This window comes from Olea europaea, chromosome 6 (genome assembly GCF_002742605.1).
Source record: "Olea europaea var. sylvestris chromosome 6, O_europaea_v1, whole genome shotgun sequence".
In the NCBI taxonomy this organism is placed as follows: domain Eukaryota; kingdom Viridiplantae; phylum Streptophyta; class Magnoliopsida; order Lamiales; family Oleaceae; genus Olea; species Olea europaea.
Window position 1 is genome coordinate 13,650,778 of NC_036242.1, and position 15,774 is coordinate 13,666,551.

At 35.3% G+C, this 15,774-nt stretch overlaps 2 protein-coding genes and 1 long non-coding RNA gene across 3 annotated transcripts in view; 1 reads left to right on the plus strand and 2 right to left on the minus strand.

Annotated features, from left to right (window-relative positions):
* Positions 1-3,302: 3,302 nt before the first annotated feature.
* On the minus strand, positions 3,303-4,145 carry LOC111395189. Its single transcript, XM_023021187.1, has 2 exons — positions 4,124-4,145; positions 3,303-3,769 (listed from the first exon to the last, which is right to left on the minus strand). The coding sequence occupies exons 1-2, from the start codon at positions 4,143-4,145 to the stop codon at positions 3,303-3,305; spliced, it is 489 nt and encodes a 162-aa protein (XP_022876955.1).
* Positions 4,146-4,284: 139 nt separating this feature from the next.
* Positions 4,285-6,457, minus strand: LOC111395190. The gene is made up of 5 exons (XM_023021188.1): positions 5,677-6,457; positions 5,505-5,595; positions 5,037-5,327; positions 4,566-4,859; positions 4,285-4,483 (listed from the first exon to the last, which is right to left on the minus strand). The coding sequence occupies exons 1-5, from the start codon at positions 6,455-6,457 to the stop codon at positions 4,285-4,287; spliced, it is 1,656 nt and encodes a 551-aa protein (XP_022876956.1).
* A 7,463-nt stretch (positions 6,458-13,920) lies between these two features.
* Positions 13,921-15,774, plus strand: part of LOC111396503 — a 3,193-nt gene continuing 1,339 nt past the window's right edge. Inside the window, exon 1 of the long non-coding RNA XR_002703017.1 lies at positions 13,921-14,196. This is a non-coding gene — a long non-coding RNA (uncharacterized LOC111396503). The remainder of the gene's footprint in view (positions 14,197-15,774) is intronic.

A 15,774-nucleotide genomic window follows, 5' to 3' on the forward strand; every position in this document is an offset into this window, starting at 1 on the left:
ATTGCTAAAAAAGTGATTGGTTAATTATTTCGAAAAATTAGTTTTCAAAATAGAAAACACGTTTGGCTTGAAATTTTGAAAAGTCATTTTATGAAATTTTATTCTACAAAATCTGATAATTTCTTTAGTGATATTCCACTATTATTTTCTCTTCTCTTTCCTCTCCTGGTTGCTTGGAAAGCATCACCCCCTTTGTGTCCTTTGTAGGTTAGAAGAAGGGTAATCGGAGTGGGTAGAAATAGGCAATCTACAATTTGGATGGCCTAAGTTATTGAGTTGGATTTAGTTAGTTGAATGGTGATATTAGTTAGCCAATTTGTTTTTTACTTTTGCCCATGTGTTAGAGGCCCATTTAGAGTGAGAGATTGGCCCAAAAAGTGACCTAATGTTTGGGAGAGATTTCTACCATTGTTGTTTGTTCTTCTTCTTCCTACTCATTCTAATACCACTACCATCATTCTCCTTTGTGGGGTTGAGAGGACTTGTTGCAACCAAAGTGAATGCAACGTATAGTTAAGAAATCTATGATTTTTGGGTTTTAAAACGGGTTGAAAAAGCCTTGGTGATTGTGGTGTTCATTTGGTTAATTTTTCTGAGATCATATCAAGATTTCTCCAAAAAATGGTATTAGAGCTTGTATAGTTAAGAAATCTATGATTTTTGGGTTTTAAAACGGGTTGAAAAAGGCTGAAAACAAAGTTGGAAACCGGGTAGAGAGATGGATAAAATTTTGGGATTTTATTTCAAAGCTATTGAAATTGTTTTGGTGTTTTTCTACCAAACCACTTATCTGTTGGAGAAACAGAGACCATTGATGGACTTGGCAGGGCGGGGCTCATTAGGGTGGCTAGCACGTGAGGTTCAACATCGACCCGCAGAATGTCGGTGAGGCCCGTGACGACACGTCAAGAAGATTCCGCCAATGGCATCAAAAGATAATTTGTTGCCGACAACGAGACAGACTCTGTGATGTTGTCGAATTTTTATTTCAAGCAGTATAGTGAAATCTAGATGACTTTGCCCATCGATGTTCGGGTGTCGGGTACCATTTTGTATTGCTGGGGTTGCTGAAAATTTTAGGATGAATAGTGGCGGTAGCCAGGGATGACAATCGGGCTCGTCGGCTCGGGGCTAGGTAGACCCGAGCCTAGGCTCGGGCCGAGCCCCATTTTGGGGACCCTGGCTTTGCTCGAGCCGGCCCGTGAACTCGAAAGCTTTTTTAAAAAAAAAAAAAATTTGAGGCTGCCTTGTCTTCAAGGAAGCAATTTAGGGAAAATAAATAAATAAATAAATAAAAATAAAAGAAGGGAGAAAACGAGCCTGCCCAGCTCGGGTCGAGCCTTTTTTTTGGCCGAGAGCCCGCAAAAAAGCTCGATCATTTTAACCGAGCCGAGCCCGAGTCAAAACTTTAAGCTCGCGAGCAGGCTCGGCCCGGCTCGTTTACATCCCTAGCGGTAGCCCTAAAGTAGTGAATTCTCATCTTTCCTAGTAGATATTGTCCGTCTGGTATCATATTGTTTGCCTTTTATTATTGCTGTAGAGACTTGTGTAGCATGGTCATTTATTTTATCATTAGAAATCGTGTGGGGGTGATGTTAGGTTTGGGTTACCTTGAAAGGGTAACCATTGCCCATTGTTAAACTTAGGAATTACTTGTTAATTATTCGCCATAAATTATTTATGAATTTATTGCCAAATAATTTTTTCACTGTTACAATTGCAAGTGACCTTAAGAAAGCTTTGTTTGACTATTCTGTTGGAATATGTTGATACTTTGTGTGCGGATGTTGTTGGTTGTATTTTGTGTTTTGGCATTTTTTCATAAAATGACGACACATTTTGAGTTCCTTTTTTTTTAAATGGAAAAAATGTGAGTTTTTCAATTTGACTAAATGAATTTATTTATTTTATTATTATTATTATTATCATCATCATCATCATCATCATCATCATCTTAATAAAATTGTTGAAGGCAAATATAAGTCTAAGACAAATGCAAAAAGTAATATGTGTTTTAACTGCGGTAAATTAGGACATGGTGAAATAGACTGTCATAGGAATGATAATAAAAGGAAAGTAGTGAGACGAATGTTGCCACTAGGTCGAGTTATGACTCAAGTGAGGTTTATTGAGAGTAAACTGCGTTACTACATGTGCATCTATATATAATATTTTCTGCATGTGTGTGATTGCTTAATTCTGTTGCATTGATATGTTATACTTTCAATTTGTTTGTGTATGTAATTGGGTGGTCTTATTACTTTGTGTAATGTGTTTCCATGCACAATGGGTTAAGATCTATAGAGTACTTATTTTACCATGTTGGCGGTGTGAGCTCTGTGAGTGGTGTATGAGAGTGTGGTAGTGAGAAGAAAGATGGGTGACCTTTTTCTCCTTTATCTTTGTGAGCCCGCGTAGTTCGTGAGATCATGTGAGACAGCCATGCTAAGGTTATCTTTTTTTCTCGTTGTGAGCATCCTTTGTAAGTGTAGTGAAGTAACCAACTCTCTCTTCTATTCTCTTTGTTAACGTCATCTTCACCCTTCTCTTATGGGATAAATTATTCATAAATTTTTTGAGCATTGGTGTTTGAGTAACTTTGTGGTTCGTAGATCAATTTAAATTGAGCCCTAACTTTTATGGTTGCCAAAGATGTTATTTTTGCCATAGTAGGGTTTGAGATGCATTAGTAGTAAGTGTGAGGTTGTCTTTTGGTAATGTGGGGTATATATACCTAGGGGTACATTGGTGATTTGTACTGGGAAGTGGAATGTGATATTTGGATCACGAGTCAAGAGGTGATTAAACGTTGAAATTCGTTATCTGTGAAGACTCTGATCAAGTAGAGTGTAAGAGAGACATTCAAATCACTTCTATTAGGTGTAGATCCATTATCTACTTAGGTTGAGAGAAGTGAGGTGATGATAGAGGATAATCCCTGGACTTTGGATCTATAGTGATTTACCAGTTAGACATGAGTTAGTAACCAATCTAATGAGAAATGGTGGCCGATTGAGAAGAGATATGTGTTCTCGAGGTGCAAGTAATATAGAATGGAACAGGATAAGCGAGGTGAAATATTTTCGTAGAGTCATTTATGCATTTATTGCACATGTGTTGGTCGTTTGATTGATTAATTTGATGTTAGTTTGTTGTTTTACTTTTTTTTTGGATAAGGTAAGTATATTATATCCAAAGTGTAAAAATAAAGTACAAATCACAGGGGCATACCCCAGGAAACAATGCTAGGAATAAATGCCTTCCTAACAACAATAACAGAAACCTAAATTAGTGCTCATATCCTAATCACGACAATAAAAAATATTCGCAGAAAAACTCCAAGAGCGTTGGAGCCACCTATTCTCATTAGATGGAACCAAGCCCCTACATGAATTCACTCGTGCACAAATAGAGAAAATAATATCTTGAATAATAGCAAACTCATGTTTAGGAGCCTCCCCATAGGTCCTAGAATTGCGCTCACGCCAAATAGCATAAATCGAAGCTGCAAACATCAACTGAATAACGATGGAAGACAATGACTTCCCACGAAATTGTTCCATCCAAGAAAGAGTATCTGGCCAACGCCGTTGAACCCAAGGCAAGTTACATTTCGCATGCAAAGTATTCCAAACACGCTCAGAAAATGGGCAAGTAAAGAAAAGATTATTCAAATCCTCCACTGAACAATCACACAGCACACAACGCATAGACTGTACCAAACCAAAGCGAAGAAGCTTTGTCTGTGTATAGATGTCACCTTGAATAGCTAGCCAAAGGATGAATGCATGACGTGGAATACATTTAGGGAACCAAACAATATGATACCAAGCTACCCTATGGCAGCAAAGTCGAAGAGACTCCCAAGCACTCCGAACAAAGAACACTCCCAGTGCATCAATCTCCCATCATAATACATCTTCTCTATTACTATCCGGCCAAAAAGTGGCAAGCGTATCTCGCATTAAGTCAGATAAAGCTGGGGAACGAACTGATGGCCATCTCTAAGTATCACCCTCAACAATAACAGCCACCTTAGCTAGTCTACTCAATTTGGATTCACGAATTATCCTCTCTCCAAAAAATCTTCTCTAAAGGGCCAAGAGGATGTCAATTATCATACCAAAGCGAGGCACTTCTACCATTACCAATTCTGAATTTCATTTTGTCCCTTCCTATATCCCAGAGTCCAAGAATCTTCCTCCAACTCCAAGAGAAATCCCTAGGACACTTCAATTCCCAAATGCTCCATCCTTTAAGTAAATAACAATGTGCCCATGAAACCTAAAGAGAGGAGGCAGAATCCGTACAAAGGGACCAAAGGTACTTTAACATGGCAGCCTTATTCCAAATCTCCAAGCTCCATAGACCCAAACCGCCCTCTTCCTTAGGCATATAGATTTTTGCCCAAGCCACTTTAGCCCCCACTGATGCCAAGGTCACTACTCTTCCATAAGAAGGCCCGTAGTGAATTTTCCACTTGCTTGATCACAGCCTTAGGTAAAAGAAATACAAAGGACCAATAGACCTAAATAGAAAATAATACTGACTTAATAAGTTGTAACCTGCCTGCATAGGAGAGCGCTCGACAAGTCCAACTCTTAGCCCTAGCTATAATACGGTCCACCAGTTTCTTACAATCCAAAGCCCTCAATTTGGTAGAGATAAGCGAAACACCAAGATAACGTACCGGTAACACGCCTTCCTTATACCCCAAGACATCAAGCAACTGATCCTTAAGATATGAAGAAACACCACTGGCAAATAGATTACTCTTATCTAAATTAGGAATAAGTCCAAAAAGAGCTTTGAATCGATTAATGCATTTTCCAATGAGAGAAACTGAACCAACCTCAGCCCTACAAAAGACCATAAGATCATCAGCAAAATACAAGTGGGTGATCTTCTCCTTCTCACACCTCCAGTGGTATTTAAAGTCCTATTCAGAAACCATCAACCCCATTAAACCTGAGAAGACCTCCATTGCCAAGACAAACAAATAGGGTGACAAAGGATCTCCTTGCCTCAAACCTCACCCGCCCGCAAAGAAACCATGCAGCTCCCCATTAATGGAAATCGAAGAACGAGTGGTAGTGACACACTCAATAATCCACCTAACAACTCTCTCGGGAAAACCAATCACCCTAAAAACCGCAAAGAGGAAATCCCAATGAATAGAATCATATGCTTTCATGAGATCAATTTTAAGAGCACACCTAGGTAATCCTCCCATGCGGTGATCATTCCTCAACAATTCTTGGGAAAGAAGGATATTATCACTAATATGCCGTCCTTTAACAAATGCAGTTTGTTGGGGCCCACAATGTCTGGGAGCACCGTTTTAACTCTATTGGCAATAAGCTTAGCAATACATTTATAAATAGTATTGCAACAAGAGATAGACCTAAAGTCCTTTACCTGAGAAGGATTATGAACCTTAGGGACCAATGAGATGGAAGTAGCATTAACTTGCTTCAATAGATGTCCCGAGTCAAAAAAAGGACTTGATTGCACATAAGACATCATTTCCCACAATACTCCAAGTCCTCCTGATGAAAACTGCATTAAAACCATATGGCCCTGGAGCCTTGTTGTCTTTCAAAGAGAACAAAACCTCTTTAATCTCCTCAAATGACACATCTCTATCAAGGCTTTCATTCTACACTGCTGATATACTCTTAGGAAGAGCTTTTCGAAGCAAGTCCATATCTAGACTCTCACCACTAGACTGTTGACCAAGGAGATTTTGATAGAACGCAACAATGACTTCACTGATCTCATGTGGCTCCTCCACTCTAGTACCATCATCTTTACAAATAGAAACCATCTTACTTTTGCCATAGTGACTTTTCAAAACCTTGAAGAAGAAAGCAGTATTCTGGTCACCTAAATTCAGCCATTTAACACGAGATTTTTGTCTCAAAAAGCCTTCTTCAGCCCTACTCAACTCACAAAATTCCTTTTGTAACCGAGCCTCTTCCCTATGTAACGATGAATCCAAAGGCGAATGTTGAATCAAACACTGAACATGTTCTATGTCAGTCCGAGCTTGAGTAACTCTCGTAGGAAGTTTTGAAAAATGCTCCTTATTAAAATGTTTCAAGGCGAGCTTCAGTTTTTTCAACTTCGAACACAAACAAAACATAGGGGTTCCCACGACTGCTTCACCCCATACCTGAGCCACCAAAGGAATGATATCCGGATGACCCATCCAAAAATCAAAGAAACGGAATGGAATCTTTCTACGCGGTAATTCTGCAAGTTTAACAACCATAGGAGAATGATCCGACACTCCAGCAGTAAGAAATTTAGCTACCGATCCATGAAATTTGTCTTCCCACATCGAATTCACCAATACACAATCTAGTTTCTTGAGAGTAGGATCAGATACACGTTTACTAGTCCATGTATATAAATAGCCTTCAAACTTCAAATCATCCAACCCCACAGTCGCCATGCAATTCCCAAGATCATTTTGCCACGTAGGTCAAGAAGACGAACCACCTGCCACTTCTAAAGGGGAGAGAACAGAATTGAAGTCCCCCATGACCACCATGGCAAATATGTGAAACCTCCATGCCTAACTACTAAATCATCCCATAGATCAAGACGCTTAACTGGGATATTATCCCCATATACCACTGACACCGCACAACTCCATTTACTATTACACGCATTAACACTAACATGGATAGCTTGAGCAGAGGATCCCACCAACAAGACATCTACATCATTTAGATTCCAACATATCCAAATTTTGCATGAGCATATTTGAAAAGATTTGTGTGTTATCCTATGTTATATTTTCATTGCATGTTTATTTGCTCTTGATTGTTTTTAGTTATTATATGCTTCTACTTGTGTGTATTTATTTATTTTTTATTATTATTATTATTATTATTATTATTATTATTATTATTATTATTATTATTATTATTATTATTATTATTATTATTATTATAACCTTAGCCCTGATTATATGTAGCAAGTATGGTATGTGTTTCAAGTTCGAAAAACAAGTTAAGGTCCGTGATTCCAATTTTATTGGTTACTTTGATTATGCGAGTATAAACTTTGTGTTTTAGTTGCTTACAAGTTGATTGGGTATCAATGTGAAAATTTGTTGGGTTTTGATACCCAATAAGTCCCGACGATGATTTAAAACAGATGTCGAATAATTTATCGACACCATATACTTGGCTTGACCTAGAAACAACCTACACTTGTGGATGGTCCAAATTATTGAGTTGGATTTAGTTAGTCGAATGGTGATATTAGTTAGCCAATTTATTCTTTAACTTTGCCCTTTAGTTATTTATAGTGAGAGATTGGCCCAAAAAGTGACCTAATGTTTAGCATTTATATATCCATTATACAGCCGTGTGATGGGGGTGTGTGTGTGTAGAGTGTAAGAAGGAAAAGTAGAGAGGGGACAGCCGGCTTGGGGGAAAATTGGGAAAGATTTCCACCATTGTCGTCATTTCTTCTTCTTCCTACTCTTGCTAATACTATCACCATTATTTTTTCTTTGTGGGGTTAAGAGGACTTGTGACAATCAAAGTGGAGGTGAGGTTTTGGATCAAGATTAGATAATTGTGGTGTTCGTTTGGTTGATTTTCTAAGCCTGGATCAAAATATCTCCAAGATTTTCGTGACAAAGACCAAATACAATTTCAGTGTTTTTCAAAATTGAAAACTAAAAATAACAAACCAAATGCATGCTTAATTTCTGAGGTCTGATTTCCAGATATTTCACATCAATGCACCAATATCTTTTAAGTTGGTTGGGAATCACGTTACTCACCAGGGCTATGATTGGAAACAAAATTCACGGCCAAACGAAGTCGTTTTTGATGAGGAGAGGGAAAACCCCTCCCTAACGCTGGGCAAGATCAATAAATAAGAAGCTTCGCGGTAAAGTAGACTTATCTAATTGGGGAACTTATAGGTTGAACACAAATACGTTAATTTTTTGTTCACTTCGATATTTACATAACTTGAATTATTTGCTAATGAACTCATGTTCTCTTGTCCATAAAAGGAAGTTTTATCTTATCTACTTTGAAGAGATCTTTATTTAAGGTTATCATATTAGGAGAGAATCGTAAGTAAGGTTCACTTGTCACATCAACAAGTGGACACCTTATCCCGTCCTCATGGACAGGAGAACAATTTCTTTTGTTGATATTTGTTTTATGGATCAAATATATGCAGTCATCTAAATTCCAATTCTGTGACTTCTGTCACAGTTACGTTAAATGCTCACATGTTCATCTTATCAACACCAATTCCATGTGGCAAACTGGCGAGAGATTTTTGTGCACACTCAACGTTTGTTAATGGATTTGTTGTCAAAGAGCAACGAGAAAGCATAATCTTTGTCCATCCAGAATAATGATTTTCACATTTCACAAATCGTACATAAGATTATCGTAATTAACTACTGTATCAACAATAATTCCATTAAAACTTTTGTATTTTTGTACAAAAAATATACAAATTAAATCGTTGTTAAAATTGATAATTAATTCCTAAAATCTACTTTAATAATGCAACCCAAGAAATAAAGTATAAACTAAGTACGCCATACTTAAAGACGACAGTGCTATAGAGGTAGATGGGCTGCTGTTACTGGAGTGGCGGTTTGGATTGCCATTGATTAGTGGACGCGTCACAGTTCTTGTTCCACCACCGCTGCCTCGACCAATGCCGCCACCCCTTGCTCCACCGCCTCCACGAGCAACTGCAGAGGTGAGGAGGAGGCAAATCATTGAAAGAACAAGAACATATTTTAAAGCGTTCTGCATCTTATCAATGTCTATTAAAAAGCTCCCACGAACTAATTTTTTTTTTTTTATATGAGAATTAAATGAGTGTTGAAACTCCGCCTTCTGCTGGTCTGCCCTTTTCTCTCTGATTCATGGATAATATATACAGCACAGCAGTAGCACACAGTAGTGGAAAAGTCAATGAATGCCGACTAATCTAAAAATCAAAATAGGCGTGCATAATAAGCCCCTATTTGGCCCCCCCATTACGGGGAAAATTTAATATATAGAATAGTATTTTTTGAAAAATGAGTGGTTGAAAAAGAAAGAAAAATTTTCGATTGACATGTAATATTATTTTATGGAAGATTGTGTGGTTGAAAATAGGAGAGAGAAAAATAGAATGTAATGTAATGAAAACCAAACAAGGGCTAATTATACGAAGAAAATAAGTCAAACCGAAGAAAGTACATCATAATAAATTATACCTAACGTTTTAAAATGTGTTTTCATTAATTTTCACCACACGTCTGTAATTTAATAATGTATTAATTATTTTTCACGCGTTTATAAATTTTATCAATTTTTATTTCGGTAGTACTATAAAATTTCGAATTTTGATAAATTTTTAGTACTTTTAGAGTACATAAAGTTAACATTTCGTGTCAATTTTTATTTGACGTGCGTATAAAATAAATGAAACTAGCATTTAATTGAGTTCAGACATGAATAAATAATACCCACGTCAAATAAAAAGTGGTCTTAAGTACTAACTTTTAGTTCTCTAATAATCCTATATTTTTTTTCGAATTTTAGCCCCTATATGACAATTAATAAAATAATTTTTTTTTCTCAAACTCATTTTCAAACACACATTCTTATAAGAAAATATTTTGTACATAAATTCAAAAAAAAAAAAAAAATCTATTTTTAACCACACATTCTTGAAAAAATCATTATTGTAAAACTCATTTCCTAAAAAAGGTGGGGCTTAAGAAGAATAGTTTTTCTATACTTAAATCATGATTGACAGCTTTGTTTATATTTGATGATGTAACACACTTTTGTTATTGATTTTATCAACACTTAAAAAAAATTAATGGCCTCATTTTTACACATTATGCAGGGCCGAACCTGAGAAGATATCCAAGAAGCCTCTGCCAAAGGCCCGCATAGACTCCTGACTAACGAGGCAACGACACTACTCTACAAGTTTGCAACTTCTCCCAAATCCAATCGGCGACCGCATCGTTCGGTCCATTTCGTTGGGTCATCAATTTTGATTTTCTTTTTTAAACTAATTTGATCCTCTTTTACTCTTAACTTTCAGTAAGTGTTAGTTGTTAAGTGACTTGAGTCAAATACCATAGCTCCTAAATTTGCGTCAGGAGTTCAAAAAATGAAGAAGGGGAAAAGAATTAAGTCATTAATTCGAAGCCAAGCTGAATATATGGATAAGTACGTTAATGGCAAGAAAATAAAAGAGAAGGAAGGAACACCAAAAAATTTAATGATTTAGGAACAACAGAATCAGGATGATAATGACAATGTGAATGAACGGAAAGAGAATTTAGAAATGACTGAACCTGCCAATATGGATAAGTCAATACAGAATGATGAAGATAATGTTCAACATGAAAATTTAAATCAAGAGAATTGCTTTTTTTTGAATTTTGATGATCTTGAAATTGGAAGGATATTTACATTGATTAAAAGATAAGGGACTTTTTAGTTGAAATGTGTCCAAAAAGAATTAATGACATCTTGTTTTTCAGAAATAATGTAGACATTTTAAATCATCATAATATAAACGGTTAATGGAAAATTGGCAAACAACTGATAGAAGATGACTAATGTATTCAATTTCTTTGGAGAAGATTTTTTATTCTTTGCAAGTTGACGATTTGTTGAAATCTTATAAGAATCTTAAGCAGTATTTGAAACATAATGGAATTCAGACGTTATAGGTGATGAATTGTGTACAGAGATGATCATATTGAGGTGTTATTTAACTAGAGAAATAAAAAGAGCAATTGATGTGCTACATTACTTGAAGAAAATGAATGATTGTTTTATGAATGCTTGCATTGGTTGCAAGATTTTGCTCACCATCCCAGTTACTGTTGCATCCACAGAAAGAAGTTTCTCCAAATTGAAATTGATCAAAACTTATATCCGATCAACTATGTCACAGCAAAGATTGAATGGTTTGACCATGTCAACAATTGAAAAAGAAATAGTTAAATAACTCGACCATACAAAATTGATTTATATTTTTGCCTCGAAAATCACAAGAGGAGTTGTATTTAAAGTGATGGTTTAGAACATTTTCATATTGTTATTTGATTATAATATACATATTTTAGATATTTCATTTTATTTGTTGTTTTATTTTTTGATTTTAAGTTAACAAATTTAGTTCCTTAAATTTCTTATAAATGAAAAAATTATGGAAAAATTTCATAAGTAAGAGTTTAAGTATCACACATTTTAAAATTAAGAAAAAAAGTTTCAAACTTCAAAAATCAGATTTTTTTATTTAAATTTATTTGTGATTTAATTAATTAATTAATTATTTTATTAATTAAATGTATTTAGGTCATAGATGTATACAATTTTGTCATAATTTAAAATTTTGGTTAGTCATTTATTATTTTTTGGTTACAAATTAGAAATTTTATGTTACAAATTATTTTACAGTCACAATTTAAGAATTTTATAGGTCACAATTTTGTTCATCGGTTACAAATCAAAAAACTTATAAGTCACAATTTATTTATTGGTCACAAATCACAAATACTATAAGTCACGACTTATTATACAGTCACAAATTATCAAATTACCGATCAAAGATTAACAATTTTTTAGGTCACGTGGACAAAACTTATCTTTTTAATTGGTCACAATCAGCCAAATTACGTATGACCATTTCAACATTTGTGACCACCACCTCACCACTGTCATTAACTGTAACACCACCAAAATCATCGGCGCCAGACCCACCACCACCACCACATCTCACCCCATCCACCACCTTCACCCACAACCTAGCCAAACGTCACAACGATCACCACCAAAATCGGCATCGCAACCTCACCACCACTACCAACAAAACACACACCAAAATCACTCCACAACCACAACAAAATTAGATCCAAAACTGCAACAGCGATCGACCTCCACCATTGCAGAATGATGCTCATGCCGCAAGCAGGGACGAACGATGATGGCGAAGCAACTAAATCTCCCTGGTTACAGCTGTTGCCTTAGAGAATTTGTTGGAACCTCGAGTCTAAGATTCCTACAAAAAGCCCTAAAAGCCTAACTAGGGAATGTCGAACGATGATGGCGAAGCAACTGAACGGAGATGACTCCAACGCGAATCTGAGAGTTGAAGGCTCTAACTGAATGAAAAAGCCTCCAACTCTATGTGACACTGGAATCGACTTTGATTCCGGGAAATTCTTACCCGAATTCGTCCTCGCCTTCGCCGTATGTCGTCAACCACAATAGACATGGTGTTGACGAGAATAGTAGGCAGAGAGTTTATCTGAACGCCGAAAAAGATAGAAATGATTTGAATTTGGAGGGGGTGGTGACCGATTTTGTCAATGGAGGTGAGATATAGAGAGAGAAAATGAAAGGGATGAAACGACGGGGACTGAGATATAGAGAGAGAAAATGAAAGGGATGAATGAAAATAAATTTAGGGTTTGATGTAACGAATATATATATTTAATAATCTAATATAATTATTAATATTTAAAATATATTAATTAATTAATAAAATATCTAATTTTTGAAATAGTAAACTTTACATATGATTTATGAATTTGAATCTCTAAATCTATTAGATTGTGTAATTTTTACAAAAATTAATTGCTTGCTATGGTTTATTAGCCCAAAATCTGAAATTGGTCTCAGGTCCCGCAAAACACTGGTTCAACCCTGACTTTATGGAATGTCATCCACCTAATTCTAAAAAGAAGCCGAAGGGTGAGAATGACTTTCCTCGAAAATGGACTCATTTTTTTAGTTTATGTGGATCTGATTTATAGAACTATCACAGCAATGAACCATTATCTCCAAGTTCAGACGCACCCGCTCTATGATTGGAAACCAAACGTTCCAAACGCGTGGCCACGTTCAACCCTTAGCCGCTAAGGCAGACTTATCCAATTGGGGAAGTTATAGTATGAATCCAAATACGTCGATTTCTTCTCAACTTAATGGTATTTACATTACACGGAATATTTGCAAACATTTGTTTTTGGGTCAAATTTCAATTGCGGTCACTTTCCTGTCAATCAAATTCCAATTAGGTCATTGTATTTTATTTTCGTTGATAGGATTATTATACTTTACTTTGATCTCTATTTAAATTTTTTTTTTTCTAGTTTTGTCGTAGTACGAATATTAAAATTGACAAATTCAACAATTAGTAACCCTGATTCTATGGACAAATGACTTTGGTGCCACCTTAATGTTGTTCCATGTCATAAGGGAGTAGATAAGTGTATTTTATACACTTATTCGGTACCTTAAATAGCGATATTTGATGGTTTTTTTGACAAATTATATCTTAACTTTTTTTTATTTTATGTTTAATAGGTGAAATTTTATGAAGGAAAAGGATTTGAAGGAAAGAAGCAAAAAAAGGACGAAAAATAGCAAAATCCAAATTACAGGGACTCAACTAGGCATTGGATGGCTTGAAGAAAATAATAAATTAAGTGGGCATAATTTTTGGACTTGTATTTGGATATGAACTCATTAATCAGTTTGAAATCCTATTAACAATAAAAAAAGGGCTGCCACACACACCCACACACATATATATAGGGGAGTGTTCCTCCTACATATGGATTTGACAAGTATTTTTAACAAATAATTGTGATCTTTAGATGAAGTAAATCCAACGGTCAATATGTATTTCACTAGGATAATGAAAGAATTAGTTATAATCATTTGAGATTCATGAGATACTAACCGTTGAATTTGTTTTTCATTTAAAGGTCGCGATTATTTGTCAAAAATACTTGTCAAATCTACGTGTAGGAAGAACACTTCCCATATACACATAAAGGGGGGCGGGAGGGGAGCCAGCAGGAGAAATTGGACTCCACTTTGGAGTCAATTATTGTGGCTCCAATACGCAAAGAATTGATGAGGAAAACAAAAAAAACAAAAAAACAGGCTGCCAAGGGAAATAAAGAAAGGTGCCGGCTGGAATTCAACAATTGAGGGAAGCCAATTTTATTTATTTTCCACACACTTGAGGCTACTTTATTAAATTGAAGGGACGCACGGAAATTGAGGAGCAGCTTGGAGTTCGTGGGGAATAAAATTGCAGACGCCGCCCCATTCACGCAAGAAGGAAAAACGGCATATTCACTTCGCAAATTATTCACCGACAGGCAATTAATCGGTAATGAATTTCTTAATAACTTCATGTTTATCTTTCATTATTATGAGTAGCTAATTTATTTTTAGGGCAAACAATATAATTGATTTGAGAACCTTTATTTTTTTATTCGAGACTCTTGTTCGTTATACTTGCATGTGTGGATTTTAATTATGTTTTCAATGTTTTGAAATTTCTGGTCAATTATTCAATGATTTTATGAACAATAATTACGTAGAGATGCGAATTCTTGTTTAAACCACATATTAAAATTCGATAAATTAATATAACATGTAAAGATACTTATATTAATTGCTGTGGTCCTACAGGAATTCTTAAAACTATTATTTCTTTTAAGTAATGATAAAAATACTGAAAGAAGCGCAGCCAGAATTTTTCACACGGAGCGACGCCACCATCAGGGCGCCAAGGTGCCACCAAAACAGAGCCGTGGCATTGTGGCTCCGCTTGGGTGCATCTAGGGTGCATTTTTGGCCCGTTCTGAAGTCTATGAAAACCCTATTTTCTACACATGACAAGACACATATAAATACAAATTTTTCACATCTTGAAGGGAGATTCACACATTGAGATGCAATAGACACACTTAGAGATTAAAGAGAAAAATTTAAGAGTACAAAATAACAAGCAATTCAAGGGTTAAAGCATAAATTGGAAGGAGAAGAAAATCTTGGTGCAAGATTTTCTTATTCAAAACCTAGTGATATCTTCCATAATAACTTCTTATTTTTCTTTCATTACTATGAGTTGCTAAATATAATTTTAGGGTGAACAATGTAATTCATTTGAGACTATTTATTTCTTTTATTTAAAATTCTTGTGCGTTATGATTATATGTGTGAATTTTAATTATGTTATCAATGCTTTGAATTTTTTGGCGAACTATTCAATGATTTCGTGATTAATAAGTGCGTAGAGATGCAAATTCTTGTTTAGACCACATATTAAAATTCGGTAAATTAATATAACGTATATAGATACTTATATTAATTGCTGTGGTTATAAATGAATTCTTAGAACTATTAGTGCGTTTAAGTAAGTTTGATTTGCATATAGATATGAAATTGAAATATTTAAGTAGGCTCAATGAGAACTCGAGAGGGGTAAATTGAATGCTATAGAAGAATTCAACCGAACACTACTTTAGTTTTATGAATCTCGATATTAGAAATAAAAGTAACCAATAGGTGAATTTGTTCCGCCCTAATATCCATTCATTACTTGAATTCTCACTGATTTTCTGTTGCATTCACGAAATTTTTAGTAGTTAGATTTAAAAATCACATTCAATCATTTTTTTGTTTTGTTTATTTTCATCAAATAGAAATTAGGAATAATAAATTGAGTGTTAAAGTATAGTCCTTATGGGAATGATAATCCAGATTTAAAATGTCCATTTTACTACTTGTTACGATTCGTCCACTTATGAGGATAAAATCGACAATCGGAGTTAATATACAAACATGAGCACAAAGTGCTGAAGTATAATTTTTATAGACCATCTTTGTTTTCCCCCACCCCATCGCCTCCGGCCAACTTAGTCCCACCATTGGACGACAACAAAAGAGTTGAAAAACTCGA